Source organism: Scyliorhinus canicula, chromosome 11, assembly GCF_902713615.1.
Source record: "Scyliorhinus canicula chromosome 11, sScyCan1.1, whole genome shotgun sequence".
NCBI classification, from domain to species: domain Eukaryota; kingdom Metazoa; phylum Chordata; class Chondrichthyes; order Carcharhiniformes; family Scyliorhinidae; genus Scyliorhinus; species Scyliorhinus canicula.
The window spans coordinates 161,278,389-161,297,796 of record NC_052156.1 but is presented as its reverse complement, the minus strand read 5'-3'; the positions used below and the strand labels follow the sequence as shown (position 1 = coordinate 161,297,796).

Sequence of the window (19,408 nt, the reverse complement as noted above, 5' to 3'; positions counted from 1 at the left end):
CATGTCTTTATTTTGAATGCTTATGTTAACTTTAGAACTCCTTGGAGAAAAGCAGAGGCTGCATTGAAAGACTTATTTCTACCACTCATCGTCTCCCATCCTGCACTGTGGTACAGTTGCACGGGGCCACTAGTAACTTGACATATCTCGTGTGCGAATGCAGCAGAGTATTTACTGCAGGAAGCCTTGTAACCAAGCTCCACCCTATGCTCACCCAAGGGCACACATGCACAACATTTCTCCACAAATACTCAATAGCAATCAGGAGTAGAAATCCACCACCACCTCCTCTCACTGCCCTGGTCTGGAGTCATGAAGCCAGGTGCAGCGCCTGTATCTTTGACCTTGCTGAAATCAACAGACTTGTCTCAGGCCGGGCATTGAATGAGCTAGCCTCGATATCTTCATTTCACATTGGACAATGGATTTACCAACTAAGCCTTGGTAAGAGTTTTCCAGGGCTTCCGGTTTATTTCTGAGACTCCACTAAAATCCTGGAAGAATCCAGAAGATTCTCATGCTCTGCCCTCCAATCAAACCATACTGAACATTATGTGGTCTTGTAATAAGGATTGTCCAGTCTTCAGTCCTGATTGCAACCTTCAATATTCCATCCATAAACAATATATTCATACAGCTACTTATTTGGTCTCCTAGAATCACCTAGAATGTTGTAGAGCATGGGCCCAAAGTTGGAACACACAGAACCTGACAATCGGAAGAGAGGTGGGCGGACACAGGAACATATTGCTAGATGAGATTGCTGAGGTAGAGAAAAGTGAGGGCATGAATGATTTCAAAGATGAAGGATGAGATTTTCTGGCGCTTCACGAAGCGGGATCTTCCAGCCCCGCCAATGGCTCACCCACTCTGCGGGTATCCCGGCGGTGCGGGGAGGATTCAATGGGAAATCGAATTGGCTGCAGCAGAACCAGCAGATCCAGCCAACGGCGGCCCGCCTCCCACCATCGTGAAACACGCCACAGGGACACCAGAGAATCTCGCCTGAAGGGGATTGAGACTGCGCCCATTTTGAAAAGTAGCTGTTTGGAGAGGGCTTAGCTTGGGGCATCCAGGAAGGAGAACTTTGGAGTAATTGAGTCAAGGTGACAAACCCATAGATAAACGAATGAAGTGGAGTGAAAGCCAGGCAATGTTGTAGAGGTCAAAATAGGTAAACCTAGCAAAGACAAGCCTGAGGATTGGGAGAAGTTCAGTCTACAGCAAAGGAGGACAAAGCGATTGATAAAGAGGGGAAAATAGAGTACGAGAGTAAACTTGCAAGTCACATAAAAGCGGACTGTAAAAGCTTCCTCAGTATGTAAAAAGAAGATTAGTGAAGACAAATGTAGGTCTCTTACAGTCTGAAACAGGAGAATTTCTAATTCTCCTGTTTCAGACTGAATTTCTAACAGGAGACAAGGAAATGGTAGAACAATTAAACAATTACTTTAATTATGTCTTCACGGAGTAAGATACGAATAACGTCCCAGAAATGCTAAGGAATGTGAGAAGGAAGAGTCTAGTGAGAAGGAGTTGAAGAAAATTAGTTACACTAGAAAAATAGTGTTGGAGAAATTAATGGATCTGAGAGCCATTAAATCCCCATGGTCTGATAATCTAAATCTCTGGGTACTAAAGGAGGTGGCCATGGAAATCGTGGATGCATCGGTTGTCATATTCCAGCAAGTCCCAGCACGTCAGAGGGTGGTAAATTGAATCCCGCTATTTAAAAAAGGAGGGAGGGAGAAAATGGGGAATTACAGACTGGTTAGCCTAACCACAGTTGTAGAGAGAATGCTAGAATCTATTATAAAGAGTAACAGGACACTTAATAATAATAATCTTTATTGTCACAAGTAGGCTTACATTAACACTGCAATGAAGTTTCTGTGAAAAGCCCCTAGTCGCCACATTCCAGCGCCTGTCCGGGTACACTGAGGGAGATTTCAGAATGTCCAATTCACCTAACAGCATGTGTTTCGGGACTTGTGGGAGGAAACAGGAGCACCCGGAGAAAACCCACGCAGACACGGGGAGAACATGCAGACAGTGACCCAAGTTGTGAATCGAACCCGGATCCCTAGCGCTGTGAACCAGTGCTAACCACTGGTACCGTGTGAACATATCAATGGGATTAGGCAAAACCATGGATTTATGAAAGACAAATCATGTTTAACAAGCCTGCTGGAATTATTTTTAGGACGTAACTAACAAAATAGCTACGGGTGGACCAGCGGATGTGATGTGTTTGGATTTTTAGAAAGCTTTTGATAAAGTCCCAGTTAAAAGGTTGGTGTGCAAAATTGGAGCGCACGGGATTTGGGGTAATATATTGGTAGGGATTGAAAATTGATGAGCAGATATGAAACAGAGAGTAGGAATAAGTAGTTCTTTTTCAAAGTGGCAAGCAGTGATTAGTGGGGTCCCACAGGGATCAGTGCTTGGGATCCAGCATTTTATAATATACATTAATGATTTGGAATCGGAAACCAACATGTAGTATTTCCAGGTTTGTTGCTGACACGAAACTTGGTGGGAAGCTGAGTGCTAAGGAGGATGTTAAGAGGCTTCAGGGTGATTTAGACATGTTGACTGGGTGGTCAAGTGCATGGCAGATGCAGTATAATGTGGATAAATGTGAAATTATCCACTTCAGACAAAAAAACAGACTGGCAGAGAATTATTTAAATGGTGTAAGAGTCCTTCCTGTTCATTTCCTTTGTTCCCATTTCTTTTATTATTTTTGGTCTGTGGACCCATAATCGGAATGTGCCTTTAAGCAGAAGAGTGCTTGTCAGGACAGTGTGTTCCTAGGTTTTGTATTTTGGAGAGGAGAAATGAGATTCATCGATGCTGAGTGAATCTTAGGAACCAGCTATGGAGGAAGTTGGTTTTATTGGCTAACTGGCAATGGGGTGGGTTGGCTGAGGACAGTGTTCTGTTTGACAACGGTCAACGATTGCTTCCTGACAGGTTTTTTATTCGGACAGAACCTGCCTGAAGCCTTTCGACCCTTGAAGGAAGAGTAGCTGTGTTTTCTCCCTCTCTCTGCTACCTGTTTCCTGCTGTCTCTGTGAGTCTGCAGTGAAGATTTTGTATTTTGGAGAGGAGAAATCAGAATCCGTTGGCACCGAGTGAATATTCTAATATAACTAATACTAGTTTTGGAGGAAGTTGGTTCAGGGTGTCGTAACAATGGTGATAGATTGGGAAATGTTGACGTAAAAAGGGACTTGGGTGCCCTCGTACACCAGACATTGAAAGTACATGTACAAGTGCAGGTACAGCAATCAGTTAGGGAGGCAACTGGTCTGTTGGACGTCAATGCAAGAGGAATAAGGAGCAAGGATATCTTACTGCAGCTGTACAGGGCCTTGGTGAGACCACAAGTGGAGTATTGTATACAGTTTTGGCCTCCTTATCTAAGGAAGCATGTACTTGCCCGAGAGGGAGTACAGCAAAGGTTCACCAGATTGACTCCTGCAATGGTTGGATTGTCATATGTGCAGAGATTGGGTCAACTGGGCTTGTATTCACTGGAATTTAGGAGAATGAGAGGGGATCTCATTGAAACATATAACATTCTGACCGGGCTGGATAGACTGGATACAGGGATGTTGTTTCCTCTGCCTGGGGGTGGGGCTAGAACAAGGGATCGCAGCCTCAGGATATGGGGGAGGCCATTTAGGAATGAGACGAGGAGAAATTTGATCCCTCAGAGGGTGGTGAACTTCCCAATTCTCTACCACAGAATGCAATGGAGGCCAAATCAGAGTATGTTTAAGAAAGAAATAGATCAATTTCTGGACTGTAGAGGTCTTGAGGGGAAAGCACTGAAGTATGGCATTGAGATAAGAATCAGCCATGATCATGTTGAATAGCGGAGCGGGCTTGAAGAGCCGAGTGGCCTACTCCTCCTATTTCCTATATGGGGTTTGAAGTTTCTGTACAGAGTCAAAGAGGGCACTGACATTGTGCACCATCTGGCTTATTCGGAGGGAATTGTCAAAGTTAGAGGGAAGTTGAGTGCTAAGGTTGGAAGGTATACATAGGAGCAAAACATAATGGCTTCCCTCTTTGCTGATGCTGAGTTGAAGGAACCTTTTGCTCATCCAACACTTGATCACAGCTCAACAGTGCAATAATGGAAGAGGAGTCAGGAGTGGCCTCATTAGCATAGGAGTGAAACGTCACATCATTCGTATAATTTAGGGGCAGCATAACGGTAAAGAAAGAATGGAAACAAAGGGGAGAATCTTGGCAAAAAGGGTCGGGAGGGGTCGGGGAAGCCAATGCAAGTGATGCCCTGGCTGCATTGGGACAGGAAGATATGGAGTCGTGCTAAGGAAAGTCTGCCGTCCTTACCCAGCCTGGCCTACCTGTGACAGCAGATCCACAGCAATGTGGTTGACTGTTAACTGCCCTCTAAAATGGTCCAGAAAGCCACCGAGATCAAGGGCAAATAGAGATGGGCAACAGTTGCTGGCCTCACCAGCGACGCCCACATCGTGTGAAAGAATTTTTTTTTAAAACAATGGGAAAACTATAGAATGCTGAACTGTGTCAAACACAGCAGAGCAGCTGAAGAACAATGAGACTGGCATATATCAGCCATGGTAAGAAAATATGTTATTGGTGACTTTGACACGGGATGTTTCAGGGCTGCATTCAAGACAGAAACCTATTAACTGGATTCGAAAGGGAAATGATGCGGGGCGAGGAGATATAGTGGCAATATATGGCCTAGCTGTTTAGAGAGAAAAGGAAAGGAGAGGCCGTCAGAGATGGTGCTGTAATTAATTGGGAAAAGTATTTTTTCTTCATCACCCCTTGGAGTTTCCATATCTGGTAACTCCCAGGTCTTACAAAACCCAATCCCTTGTTGAGACCATTTTGCCCATCGAGTCTGCACCGACCCACTTAAGCCCTCACTTCCACCCTATCTCCCTGAACCCAATGACCCCTCCTAACCTTTTTGGTTATCTTCCTGGAATACCTTTCCCTACTGGAATCTTGAAGCCAGTTCCAGAATCTTTACCTTTTGTCCTTGCTGAAATCAACAGTTCTAACTGGGGCTAGGCAGTGAACTCGTCTGTGTGGCTTGGTTGCAACTGGGCAATGAACTTCTCAACTAAGTCTTCAGAGGATGTGTTTCAGCAGTTCCCCGATGCCTTTCTGCCCACCTCAGGCACTAATTTCCAATTCAGTAGAGGTTAATCTTCATCTTCTGCGAGATCCGGCTCTTTTTCCTCAATAGAAAAGTCTGATACAAATTGAATAGACAGCCCCCGGAGCCCCATACTGCTTTAAAATAAAAACAAAATACTGCGGTTGCTGGAAATCTGGAACAAAGAGGAGCATTGGGACAGGTTATCAGGGAGTCATGTTAAGGGATGTAATATAGGTATACGCTTTGAAGAAGAATCATTTGGACTCAAAACGTTAACCCCATTTCTCTCTCCACAGATGCTGCCAGACCTGCTGACTTTTTTTTCAGCATTTTCTGTTTTTCTTTCATTCTGCACTGTTGGATACCTTAACTGATTCCAGTCCTTAACTGTAATCTTAACTGTATCCAGTCCAAAGATGTGCAGGTTAGGTGGATTGGCCATGATAAATTGCCCTTAGTGACCAAAAAGGTTAGGAGGGGTTATTAGGTTCTGGGATAGGGTGGAAGTGACGGCTTAAGTGGGTCGGTGCAGACTCGATGGGCCGAATGGTCTCCTTCTGCACTGTATGTTCTATGTTGATGGTGTAGCTAATGAGAATGTTAGTTAACATGTTTGAAGTTAATTTCAAGATTTAAGAACATAAGAACTAGGAACAGGAGTAAACCATCTGGCCCCTCGAACCTGCTCCACCATTCAATGAGATCATGGCTGATCTTTTGTGGACTCAGCTCCACTTTCCGGCCCGAACACCATAACCCTTAATCCCTTTATTCTTCAAAAAACTATCTATCTTTACCTTAAAAACATTTAATGAAGGAGCCTCAAGTGCTTCACTGGGCAAGGAATTCCATATTCACAACCCTTTGGGTGAAGAAGTTCCTCCTAAACTCAGTACTAAATCTACTTCCCCTTATTTTGAGGCTATGCCCCCTAGCTCTGCTTTCACCCGCCAGTGGAAACAACCTGCCCGCATCTATCCTCTCTATTCCCTTCATAATTTTATATGTTTCTATAAGATCCCCCCTCATCCTTCTAAATTCCAACAAGTACAGTCCCAGTCTACTCAACTTCTCCTCGTAATCCAACCCCTTCAGCTCTGGGATTAACCTAGTGAATCTCCTCTGCACACCCTCCAGCGCCAGTACGTCCTTTCTCAAGTAATGAGACCAAAACTGAACACAATACTCCAGGTGTAGCCTCACTAACACCTTATACAATTGCAGCATAACCTCCCTAGTCTTAAAATGTGTACTGTTTTTTTCTAGTAATTTTGTTGTCTTGCGCCAGATAAATGATCATTGTGAGTGTAGAGCCAGGGAAGGAAATGGTTACACCCTCCTACACTGTTCGCCCACCTCCCATGTTGAATTTGCTAAGTAAGCTGTTTTGTGCCTCGATTCTGTTATGCTGGAACCACAAATATCTGCACTTCTCAGCAAAGCATAAATGGTGCCTGTGACTTTGTACTGTATCTTTTATGTACATTTCCTGCTTCAAAATATTATGTTGCTAGTGGGTGTAATGTATGAGACAAAGTGGGATGCATCATGGTCTACTACAGCACTTATAAAATAACCAACTCATCAGACCAAATTCGAGAACTCTATCACTCGGGCATTATTTTCTTGCTTTGGTTACGCTGTGAGATTTGTTCTGAAGTTCCTATGGTAGGCATTTAACTTTGATGTGATATGCATGGTGTGACCTTTATGTGTCCACCCATAAAAGCACTTCCCTGACCATCTTTAGCAGCCATGACGCCTCTGAGACCTTAACCCTAACACTGGAACCTCGTAACTTTCTCCCTCCTCTCTTAAATGATTTAATTAAGAGGTGGGGTGAATCTGAAATTACTATGAACACGTTATGAGCCCATTATTTTACTTGCCAAATTACCTCGTCAGGATGTGGTGCAGTGGAATTAATTATCTGAATTTCCAACAGGTGGTATGAGCCAGCTGGTGTTTTATTTTGGTAAATTTGCTCCAGTTACAGTTACAAAAGCAGACAGCGGGCAGTGCAGCTGTAATATAAAATAATGAAAGCAACATAATGATGGCACTTGAGAAAATGCATGGGTATCACTCGGGCAATTCATCCTCTTTTGGTTTCAGATAGGATACAGGAACATATCAGAAGAATCCATGTTTGCACGTAGCTAGTACACAACCTAACTGTGAAATTAAAACACTTGAAAAGAGTTATGGCAGCTCCGTAAGCCAATATGCAGGTGTCAGGCTTGTATCAGAGCAGCCAAGCAGACTCCATAAATGAATTTGAAAAACTTTGTTTCATGAGCTCCACATAATAAATTAGTCTCCACTATTTCCATAGGCAGATTTCATCAACAAGGGGAGCTGCATTTCTCGAGTAAATGGAAGAACATCAGACTGCTGCAGTTGTCAGTTCATTTAATAGCCTAACAGTTATTCATTCAGATGCTCCAAGCTGCCTAGGTCTCTGGGGTAACAGTGAACTCAAGTTTCAGTTTTGAAATTTAATATGAACTGCTGAACCATTAACCATTGGGGCTGGTTTAGCACAGTGGGCTAAAGAGCTGGCTTGTAAAGCAGATCAAGGCAGGCCAGCAGCGCTGGTTCGATTCCCGTACCAGCCTCCCCGACAGGCGCCGGAATGTGGGGACTAGGGGCTTTTCACAGTAACTTCATTTGAAGCCTCCTTGTTACAATAAGCGATTTTCATTTCATTTCATCCTACCAGGCGTGCTGAACTATTCAGTTAATGATGCTGAATTGTATTTGGGTACAACTCCATTCATATTGATCACAGTCTGATAGATTTTCTCATTCCGAGCACAATGTTGCTGGTGTCATGGGCAAGATTTTGATGGAGTCGGTAAGTCTCCACAGGGTGGTGAAAACGGCACCCAGGGCCCAGTTCTGGGGTTTCTGATTTTCACCTTGGCCATTTAAGGGTGTGCGATGGTTCGGATAGCGATCGCGCAGCCTGCAGTCCCGACCAAGCTGGCTTCAATGCAGGCAGAGGCATGTCCTCGTCCTCCACAATTTTCATGTAGTTGGACCAGCTTTTCAACGAATCGTGGTTCGCAGCACCTCAGAGGTGTCATGAACCATAGTCTGCATGAGGAAATTTTTTGAAAAGCAAGTTTTTAAAAAAGCTTCTCATGCCCCCAATGCCAGGCAATGGCACTTCCATGCTCATTTACTCATTAAAGATTATATAGAACCAATGAACCCTACAGTGACAATAGGATATGTTTTAAACACAGATTTAAAAAGGACAGCCATTTATTAGAAATCTACCACTTTTTTTAGAAAAATCCTTTTTTAACAACAGGTCAAAGAACTGGCAATCATCCAAACCCTTTAAAGTATAAATAGCAGATACTGAAAGCACTTGGAACCTCTTTTTAAAAATAAATTTAGAGTACCCAATTCATTTTTTCCAATTAAGGGGTAATGTAGCATGGCCAATCCACCTACCCTGCAAATCTTTGGGTTGTGGGGGTGCGACCCACGCAAACACAGGGAGAATGTGCAAACTCCACACGGACAGTGACCCAGAGCTGGGATCGAACCTGGGACCATGGCGCCATGAGGCAGCAGGGCTAACCCACTGCGCCACCGTGCTGTCCCACTTGACAGAAGAGATCGGAAAGCCAGAGTTTTCAATCAAGCAATATTTCACTGGGGCCCTGATGTTGCAGTAATCTTAATTGATTCCTGTGATCTTAGCCAGCTTACCATTAGATTCCCTTACAGAATACCAGCTTTTCTCAGTGCCTATCACTTCCCATTTATGCAATATCTTTATTGTAGGTCAGTGAGAGGGCAGCACGGTGGCCTAGTGGTTAGCACAACTGCCTCACGGCGCTGAGGTCCCAGGTTCGATCCCGGCTCTGGGTCACTGTCCGTGTGGAGTTTGCACATTCTCCCCGTGTCTGCGTGGGTTTCGCCCCCACAACCCAAAAATGTGCAGAATAGGTGGATTGGCCACGCTAAATTGCCCACTTAATTGGAAAAAATAATTGGGTACTCTAAATTTTTTTTAAAAATTGTAGGTCAGTGAAACTGGGAAAAAAGGGGATGTGCTTTTTCTGTGTCATGTGTGAAAGGCAAATTTGACACCAAACACTGTTTTGTACACTGAACTATCTGTTTTAATTGTTGAACAATTATCTGAAAACTATTTTGATTTTGCTTCCCCCACCCCCCTCAGATTCGGGACGAATGGGGAAATCAAATCTGGATCTGTCCTGGCTGCAACAAGGCAGACGATGGCAGCCCAATGATTGGCTGCGATGACTGTGATGATTGGTATCATTGGTAAGAAATTGGTTTCCTTGCATCTTTTGCATATCTGTGAAACTGTTGAAATGATGGACACTGATCTTAACCCCACTGTGTCCCACTTAAGAAAAGCACAAGCATAATCTGGCGGAAAGTAATTATATTGAATAATTACAGTAAATCTTTTCACAACCTGAGGATGAAATGTGCCAAAACGAAAGCAACAGTCCACCTTATATTATTTGTTTTTAAAGCATTTTTAAGATTTAACAATAGTTGAGCAGTTACACTGGAGTTCTGATGTCCAATTCTCTGAGGTTTGTTTGGAAATCAGTTGTGTATAAGGCCTGCATACTGCTGTGAAGAGATGCCTCTACACCTGGGAAGAGAAGAGGTATGGAGACAGAAAGAAACCTGAAACTAAGTTGGTACATGAGCTCTGCAGTTGTGGAATCTTCATGTGACCAGCTGAAGGGGAGGGTGCTCTCTACACCAGTGTGAACTTGAAGGAAGCAAGAGCTAAAAGGGGAAAATAATTGACAACAATAAGACTTTACCCCCCTCCCCAAAAATGATACATTATATGATGCCAGCTTCAAAATGCTCAGAAAATATTACAATGATTGCAGCTTGTATTATAATGGCCTTTTGATATTCCTCAGTTATCATGTGTTTCGCAACAAATCCGCCTTTGAGAAAATAAGTTGTCCTGGAAACCTTCTTTAACATCCGTAAAATATGGTTTCACTTTTTGTATTTCACTCATTAATTTTGTTATTATTGATAAAAGGACTGCTTTGATTGTCCCAAGGGATGGGACTATTTTCTCGTCGTGCTTCCTAAAACATGTCAGCATGTGACATTGGAAGGAACCTACTGAAGCCCAATTTCAGGATGGTACATAACATCACGTGATTTGAGTTTGAATTCAAACAGGATGATAATCCAACACAGGACATTAAAGCCACCCACCAGTGGCGTGACCCACCTTGCATTATTTGCTTGCGCAACTCCTCGCACTTGCAACCGTATAAATGTAGCACATTTTGAAGCCATATCTCAATTGGACATCATGCCTACGGAGAACTTCATACATTTATTTTCATTTCATTGAGCCATAGTCTTCTGTCAAAGTAACGGTAAGGCCCATGCCATTCGCTATGTTTTGTAGGAAAATAGCACAGCGACTTTAGGCAAGGAGGGGATGTGTGGTGATATGTCAATCTCCCAAAGTTGCTGGCAAGAGTTGTGTTGCTCTAGGATGGCATGGTGGCACAGTGACTAGCACTGCTACCTCATGGCGCCGAGCACCCGGGTTGGGTCCCAGCCCTGGGTCACTGTCTGTGTGGAATTTGAACATTTTCCCTGCGTCTGCCTGGGCCTCAACCCCCGCAACCCAAAGATGTGCAGGGTGGGTGAATTGTCCACGCTAAATTGCCCCTTAAATGGGGGGGAAACAATTTGTTACTCTAAATTAATTTTTAAAAAGAGTTGCGTTGCTCCACAGTTGGTTTCACTAAAGTAGCATCTTGCCCTTACCTTCCTTCATTTTAAAAAACTAGGTGTATTTGTCCATGTATGCCGATAAATCTGCCACAGGAAATTACTCCTCTGTCATTACAAGAGTAAATACCCTTTTAACAATTGATAATTGTAATGACTTTCAGTTAACCTCTCTGGTACTGAAAAATAACTATTACAATTGTTGGAGTCTCATTCCTTCCAGTTTTGAATTCTTTGGAGTTTTAAAAAAATGTCCTTTTTTATTAAATTTTGTTTTCTTTTTACTATCTTTCCTTCTCTCTTAATCCAATATTTCTGTCTTTTTTTCCCTTTCTGTATCTGATCTGACATTAACTTTACCTCCTTTAATTCCCTTCCTTCTCAGTTGTGCCACTCATTTATTTCCCAATACCTCAATCTGATGCCCTGTTGGTTGCCCTATTCATTCGGATCCCAAACGCTTCCCTTGCAGTGCCTTTGTTCGCTCGTGCTTTTAGCAAATTTGTGGGGAAATATATTGAGCGGAAGAACACATGGGGCAAGTCTTTTTCACGGCAGGCAGTTTTAGATACCCTGCTACAGCAAATACTGGCTCAGTGGGCTAAACAGCTGGCTCGTAATGCAGAACAATGCCAGCAGCGTGAGTTCAATTCCTGTACCGGCCTCCCCGAACAGGCGCCGGAATGTGGCGACTAGGGGCTTTTCACAGTAACTTAATTGAAGCCTACTTGTGACAATAAGCAATTATTATTATTATAATTTTCCAAATGCCATAGGTGCATTATAAAGAGTGATGAGGATACTACTTTCTGCTGTGATCTTTAACATGCTGGCTTATATATTTTTTGATTTGCTGGTGCTGTGAGTTTATTGACTATCTAGTGCTGTGTAAAGAGCGCATACGTTGTTTAATTCTGCTGATGTATCCTCGGTGTGCCAGTGCCTTACCTTTGGTATTCATTTTATCAGGCCTTGCGTTGGGATTTCTGCAGCACCACCAGATGAAGTGCAATGGTTTTGCCCGAAGTGCATCACTAAGAAGAAAGAGAAGAAACACAAGAGAAAGAAATCAAGAGCTCATTGAAAGGGTTTTCAAACCAAAAGTCCCTCTTTTTTTTTTTTACAGATTGCTCCTTTTTAGTTCCAGTTTTTTGAAAGGACACCAGTGGCGATGGACTGTGTAAACTATGAGATCCAGTGCAATGTGAGACCTGATTAGATATCTTTGTACAGTGCAGAAAATGTCAAATTGCTCAGAGATTTCACTCACTTCCAGGAAAAGGCTGGAGAATTAAACTCTTTTTTAGCCTTTCCGTGTAATTAATTGTATACTTTTAAAATGAAAGTTTGTATTATATATCACAATCATTTTTTGCATTCTATATGGACTTGTCATCCTTGTAGTTAAGCTTGTAATATATTTTATCTTTTCTGCTCAGAGCTCTCATTGCTTTAACCAACAGTGGCATGGTGATTGTAACCAAAATAATGGATTGCTAAGGTTTATTAAGAGAATAAATTACATTTTTTTTTTTAAAAAAAGATACTGCAGTGCACAGTAATGCATTGGTACTGCTGTTTTTCAAGGATGGGATGGTTTACAACAAGCCTTCAGAATTTCAATTGTACTTTGAAATATTGCCACAGAAGCTCCTGCAGAACTTCATGCGAAGGACACCACGATCTTACAAGGGAAAAGTAACTTCAAAATAAAATGAAAGACATTCTTCACCAGAAGCATGGGCTGCAATGTCCATCTTATTAGACTTCAGCCGTTTTCCAGTTTGATTTTGCTGGCTGGATGATGTGATGATTTGAAACAGCTGGGGCCTAGAGTTTTCACTGAGGACAATTGTGCTCAGAATCACGCTTGTTTTTAGAAGTGCCTTTTTGCTTGCTCGGGTTTCAGCACGCATTTGTTTGCATATCACCAAAAGTAGATTCACTGAATTGTTACAGCACAGGTGGAGGCCATTCAGCCCATCGTATCTGCACCAGCTCTCCAAACGATCATCATGGTTTAGTGCCGTTCCCCTGCGTTTTCCCGTACCCCTGCACATTGTTTCTATTCAAATAATCATCTAATGCCCCCTTGAATGCTTTGTTTGAACCTGCCTCCACCACACTTCCTGGCCGTGCATTCCAGACCTGAACCACTCGTGTGAAAAAGTTTTTTCTCTCATCACATTCGCTTCTTTTGCAAATCACTTTAAATCTGTGCCCGTCCGTTCTTCTTCCTTTTACGAGGGTGAACAGTTTCTCCCTGACTCATCTGTCCAGCCCCCTCATGATTTTGAACATCTCGATCAAATCTCCTCGTAGCCTTCTCTCTGAGCAGAACAGTCCCAACCTCTCCGATCTATCCTCATAACTGAAATTTCTCATCCCTGGAACCATTCTTGTGAACCTCTTCTACACTCTCCAATGCGTCCACATCCTAACCATACTGTGGTGCTCAGAACTGTGCACAGTATTGCAGCTGAGGTCTATCTAGTGCCTTGTATAAGTTCAGCTTAATCTTCTTGCTCCTGAACTCTGTGCCCCTCTTCATAAAGTCCAGTGTGCTGTATAATCTATTAACTGCTCTCTGTCCTGCCACCTTCAATGATCTATGCACTCAGGTCCCTCTGCTCCTGCGCTCCTCTACAGTTGTGACACCTGGATGAGATATGCAAGGCAGGAGAAAAGGCTGAACATTTTCACCTTGTCTCTGAGTTGGTGACCTTGCCCTGCCGAGAATGTAGGCGGCACGGTGGCGCAGTGGTTTGCACTGCTGCCGCATGGCGTTAAGGAGTTTGATCCCGTCCCCGGGTCACTGAGAATTTGCACATTCTCCCCGTGTCTGCGTGGGCCTCACCCCGCAACACAAAGATGTGGAGTGTAGGTGGATTGGCCATGCTAAAATTCCCCCTTAATTGAACCTGGGTCCCTGGTGCTGGGAGGCGGCAGTGCTAACTACCGTGCCACCGTGCCGCTCCCAAAAGGTCCAAAGACCTCCTGTATACTGAACTGGCCACTGGGTCATAACCTGCTGATGTCCATATTTCTGCAGTAAGGACACCTGTAAGCAAGATATAAAGATGGCCATTGACACAGACAAACCAGGAGACATTCACTGATGGCCGCGACCTCTGGAAACTGACAGGAGGGCTATAGGAAGAGGCACGGTGAAAGAGAAAGCCAGGCTGGCTCAGAAAAGGGCATAAAGAAAGCTGAGGCAAGTAAATCCCGCATCTCCTCATGTCCACCATCTTCATCTGCAGCAAATATGGCAGGAACATACTATTATCTCACGAGGCAGAAAGCTGCCAGAAAGGAAATTCAGTAACAACTTGTAATTATTTAGCACCATTAATGTCAGAAAGTGAGAGGCAGTGGCATAGAGGTAATATCACTGGACTAGAAACCCAGAGGCCCAGGCTAACACTGAGGTCGCAGATTCAAACCCCACCATGGCAGCTGGTGGAATTCAAATTCAGTTCATAAAGTTGGAATTAAAAGATAGCCTAATGGTGACCGCAAAACCATTGCCGATTGTTGTAATATCCTATATGGTTCCCTAAATACGGCAGATGGAAAAATCTGAGGTTATCCACTTTGGTCGGAAAAGCAGAAATACAGAATATTCTTTACATGAGGGCCAGAAAGTGTTGAATTTCAAAACGACTTGGGTGTTCTTGTTCAAGAATCACTGAAAACTAACATGCGAGTGGAGCATGCAGTTAGGCAGCCAAATGGCAAATTGGCCTTTGTTACTATAGGATTGGAGTACAGGAGTAAAGATGTCTTACTGTAATTACGTAGAGCCTTGCTGAAAACTGTGTGCAGTTTTGGTCACCTTACCTGAGGAAAGATACATTTGCCGTAGAGGGAGTGCAACAACATTTGACCAAACTAATTCCTGGGATGGAGGGAGTGGCCGGTGAGGGAAGATTCAACAGACTGGAACTTTAGTCTCTGGAGTTTTGAAGAACGAGAGGTGAGTTCATTCAACCATAAGAATTCTTACAGGAGGAAACTAACCACAATGTTTATAAACATCTAGCAGATAAGAGCATTCATTTCCGCTGTTTCTCAGCAGAAAGCACTTAACTGCTTTTGATGTGGTGATGACCTGTCAATCATAGTACAGCACGGTAGCACTGTGGCTTCACAGCGCCAGGGTCCCAGGTTCAATTCTCTGCTGGGTCACTGTCTGCAGAGTCTGCATGTTCTCCCCGTGTGTGCATGGGTCTCCTCCGGGTGCTCCGGTTTCCTCCCACAGTCTGAAAACATGCAGGTTAGGTGGATTGGCCATGCTAAATTGCCCTTAGTGTTTAAAAAGGTTAGGAGCAGTTATGGGGATATGGTGGAAGTAAGGGCTTAGGTGGGTCGGTGCGGACTCGATGGGCCAAATGGCGTCCTTCTGCACTGTATGTTCTATAGCTAGATGTTTATAAACATTGTGGTTAGCTTCACAGTAGGGGTGCTTGAGATCCATTCAAGCGTGAAGGGAAACATGGCCCTCAAATTGGATCCCCTACAGGACTCCTCCATCCTAACCCCCCCCCCCCCCCCCCCCCCCCACTGCACCAAAGGCATATCATGCAATATATCTGAAATCCCACATTCATCACAGGTCATTCCATCGAAGACGCATTTCTTGTGGAAACTGATAAAGGTGTGAACAAGAGCTGGGTCTGGAAGGGTTTCTATAGCAACACCATTTAGTTGGCCATGCTTGGCGCCGTTAAAAGTGAACTCAACTGCACGGGTTTCTGAGTCCATAATGAATACAGACTCGGACAATGGTGATGCGTCTATATTGGCACCCTCTTCTCGTGTTTGTTTCCCTTTGAAATTTGGTATTTCTGCATCTGTTCGGATGCTTGCAAGACAAAAAGCTTTGAAAGCATGTCTCTTTTTCAGCAATACTCAAATTCAATACTGTAAGCGCGTATTCATTTGGGGGTTTTTGGGGGAAATGGGTTCTTTAAGCTGCTTTATTTTTTGTTCATCCTTGCTGTTTCTCACTTTTGCTCAATGTGGCATGCCACCATGCAAGTTAAGATTTCTGTACTTTGTAAAGAATTTAATCATCCCTACTCTGCAAATTCTGAGTTCATAACGAACACTTAAGGTGGGACCAACAGCAAATTTACAGCATAGCTCTTCTTACGATCTAATCCAATATGGATCATAAAACACAGCAAAACTGTTCCTGAGCAGCCATCGATGGTCTGGGCATGGGCTCCAGGCCTTGTTATGTACAGAGTTGCTTGGTTAGAATTTATGGGCTTAGTGGCTTAGAAATAGTGTGTGTTGTTGGTGCTTCTGTCTATGCAAAGGACGTTGGAGGAAAGATACGTCACATTGGACAGCACTGAGCAGCATAAAGCTTGAGGAACAATCGTGGCATAATCCCCAAGAGTCTGGTACAGCAGACTCAACACCCTCAGTTCTTCTGGGCAAGAGAGGGACTTGCTCACAGGTTGAAGAAGACCAAGCAGCATAAAAAGCATGAAGAGGTCAACATACTCGCTCCATTTCCCATCAATAAGAGAGCCTTGGCTCATCTGTTCTGAATCTGATGCAAGGAAAGCGGAGATGGAGCAAAATAGAAGAACAGGAATAGGTCGGGGCAAAGGGGATATTGACAAATATAAGGAACAGGTGAGGTCCAAAGACAGATCCCCACGGTCAACAAAAGTAACTTTCTTGCAATTCAGGTATATACTCGATCCTATCTCTATCTACAATCACCTGTACAGTTACCAAACTGGATCAATAATTTGCATTTGCCTTCATTCTTTAAGCTTTAATTTTGGTTAGAAGTCTCTTGTGTGGAACATTATTGAATGCCTTCTGGAACGCAATATAAACTACGTCCCTCAGTTTCTGCCTGAAAAGATTAAGCTAGGTTTGCTAGACTTGACATACTCTTTACAAATGTCCCTAATTATAGATTCCAGTAACTTCCTCACAAATAGCTGTTAGACGAGCAGGTTTATAATTTCCTGGCAAGGCGCAAATATGCAAAAGTTCAGTTTTCCATTCTTTTAACAATTACTTTACTTTATTTAAAAATATCTCATGGGTATGTAATTCAAATTGTATGGGATTGTTAGGGACCAGAAATAAATTGGCTATCACTTTCTTCGGTCTAATGGACAACTTTAATTATGCATCTGTCATCTAAATGTACCTGAAAGTGCAAGCATGATCAAAGAATTGCTCATTAAGTTTAAATCATTGTGATATAAATATTTGGACATATCTATTTATAGAATTTTCATTAAATCTTAAATTATTTTGATATTAAACCATATTATCTTAGCGATTTCTCCAAAATAGTACCACTGAAAATTGTGGATATGTCAAGAGATTTTTCTGTACCTGGAGCTAGATGATGGAATTACCTGTAACGTTTAAGATGATCACATCAAAGTTGCATGACAAGGATTGAAGCAATCTGTTCATCAAGGTAGTTAAGGAGACTAATAACTTAGAGACAGAATGACATTGTTGTCAAAAGAATGGACCATTTCAGAAAAGTCTCACATTGCAAGAAAATAAATGGTGTTGAAGAATTTTCTGGGAAAGGGACTTCGGAAAAGAAAGGGAATCTCATGCAGGAATGAAAAAAGAGCTAACTAATTTGTGCAGCGTCACAGAGAGTATTTCAAACATGAGTCATCAGTTGACTTCTGAGGAACTACTGACATTTTTTAAGAGATTTTGTTAGTGATCAAATATTTTGTAATTGGAGGCATTGCTTTTTATATATCTACGAGACACATTTAACTGTTCTTTATGAACTAAACAAGGAATGTTGGTGTTTAGTATGTTTACTATCAGAGAGAAATAATTCCCATGCCTCTGGAATGTTATTCCATTCACTTACAGGGTGTGTGAATCAAGACAATGGACCAACTTCAAAATAGACAGGTATTACTGTTGCTGCGTTCATTCCAAAGAGCTTCCATACATCAGGCTGCATTGTAGACAGTTCCACTGTATTTGAAATCACGAGGAGCAGAGTTCCATTATGTCAGGATATTCCATAAATAGTTTCACTGAATTAAACGCCCGGTGAAGAATGTTTCACTGTGTCATGGCTAATGTTAAAGAGTTTTTCTTGATCTGAATTCACAAAAGCAATCACTAAATTGGCTTGCCGAGACACCTGAGGGCACACATATCATGAAGATTGGCAAATATCATCCTTGTTTTCAGGAAGGATGTGGCATCGCTCTGTGGATGAGTGTGACCTGATGCACTTGTTGAGAAACAACAGGAGGGGCAGTATAAGCTTATTGGTACCAAATTATATGAGATAGAGCAGAGGAACTTGTCCCTTCACATTCACAAATGATTTGGGATAATTTGAATAACTTTATTACACTGTTGTGGAGATGCCGGTGTTGGACTGGGGTGAGCACAGTAAGAAGTCTTACAACACCAGGTTAAAGCTAATGATTTAACACAAACCTGTTGGACTTTAACCTGGTTTGTAAGACTTATTACTGTGTTTATAACACGGTTAGGAAGTCTAACGGAGGGCAGCACGGTGGCGCAGTGGTTAGCATTGCTGCCTACGGCGCTGAGGACCTGGCTTCGAATCTCGGCCCCGGGTCACTGTCCGTGTGGAGTTTGCTCATTCTCCCCGTGTCTGCGTGGGTTTCACCCCCACAACCCAAAGATGTGCAGGGTAGGTGGATTGACCACGCTAAATTTCCCCTTAATTGGAAAAAATAATTGGGTACTCTAAATTTATTTATTTTTTAATTTTAAAAAAGAAGTCTAACGGAATACGTTGTAAATAGAGCTATTGAATATAAAATCAAAAAATCATCCTCAAGCTTTATAAATCTCTGGTTACACTTCAGCTGGAAAACTGTAAACACATCTGTATGCACATCTGGACACCACACTTCAGAGAGGATGTCAACATCCAGAATGATAACAGGAATGAGGGAGTTCGTTATATGGAGAGATTAGAGAAGCTCAGATTGTTCTCCTTCTATGAAGGATAGTTTAGTGGATAATTAATGGTGGTGTTCAAAATTATGAAAGGTTTTGATAGAGGAAATGGGGAGTAATTATTTCCTCTGACACACAGTCTGGTAAACCTGCTATTAGATTGAAAGAAAATAGATAAACAACTGGAGAAGAAATGTGGAGGAATTTCATCAAACTGAAGTTTATTAAGGTGTGAAACGCATTGCCTAAAGGTGTGGTGAAATCGGATTCAGAGGCACTTTCAAATTATAATTAGATATATACATCAAGTGGTATAATTTGCAGCGTTCTGGGAATAAAGCAGTGGTGTGGGACTGTGTTGCAAAGTTTTTTCCAGCACAGATTTGATGGACAAATGGTTCCTTCTGCGCTGAAAGATTCTATGGTTCTTTACTATAGACTTTCATTGCATTAGTCTTGTCTGTAAATTATCAGACACTTCCGCCAGTTTATTAGTAA

The 19,408-nt window shown here is 42.7% G+C and overlaps 1 protein-coding gene across 2 annotated transcripts in view; it reads left to right on the top strand.

Moving 5' to 3' along the window:
• taf3 (TAF3 RNA polymerase II, TATA box binding protein (TBP)-associated facto) overlaps nucleotides 1-12,685 on the top strand; it is a 200,658-nt gene extending 187,973 nt beyond the window's left edge. For both annotated transcript variants that reach the window (XM_038811879.1, XM_038811878.1), the window contains exons 6-7: nucleotides 9,375-9,481; nucleotides 11,918-12,685. In XM_038811879.1, coding sequence (XP_038667807.1) covers nucleotides 9,375-9,481; nucleotides 11,918-12,032 — 222 coding nt within the window. In that variant the 3' untranslated portion in view covers nucleotides 12,033-12,685. The remainder of the gene's footprint in view (nucleotides 1-9,374; nucleotides 9,482-11,917) is intronic.
• Nucleotides 12,686-19,408: the final 6,723 nt, after the last annotated feature.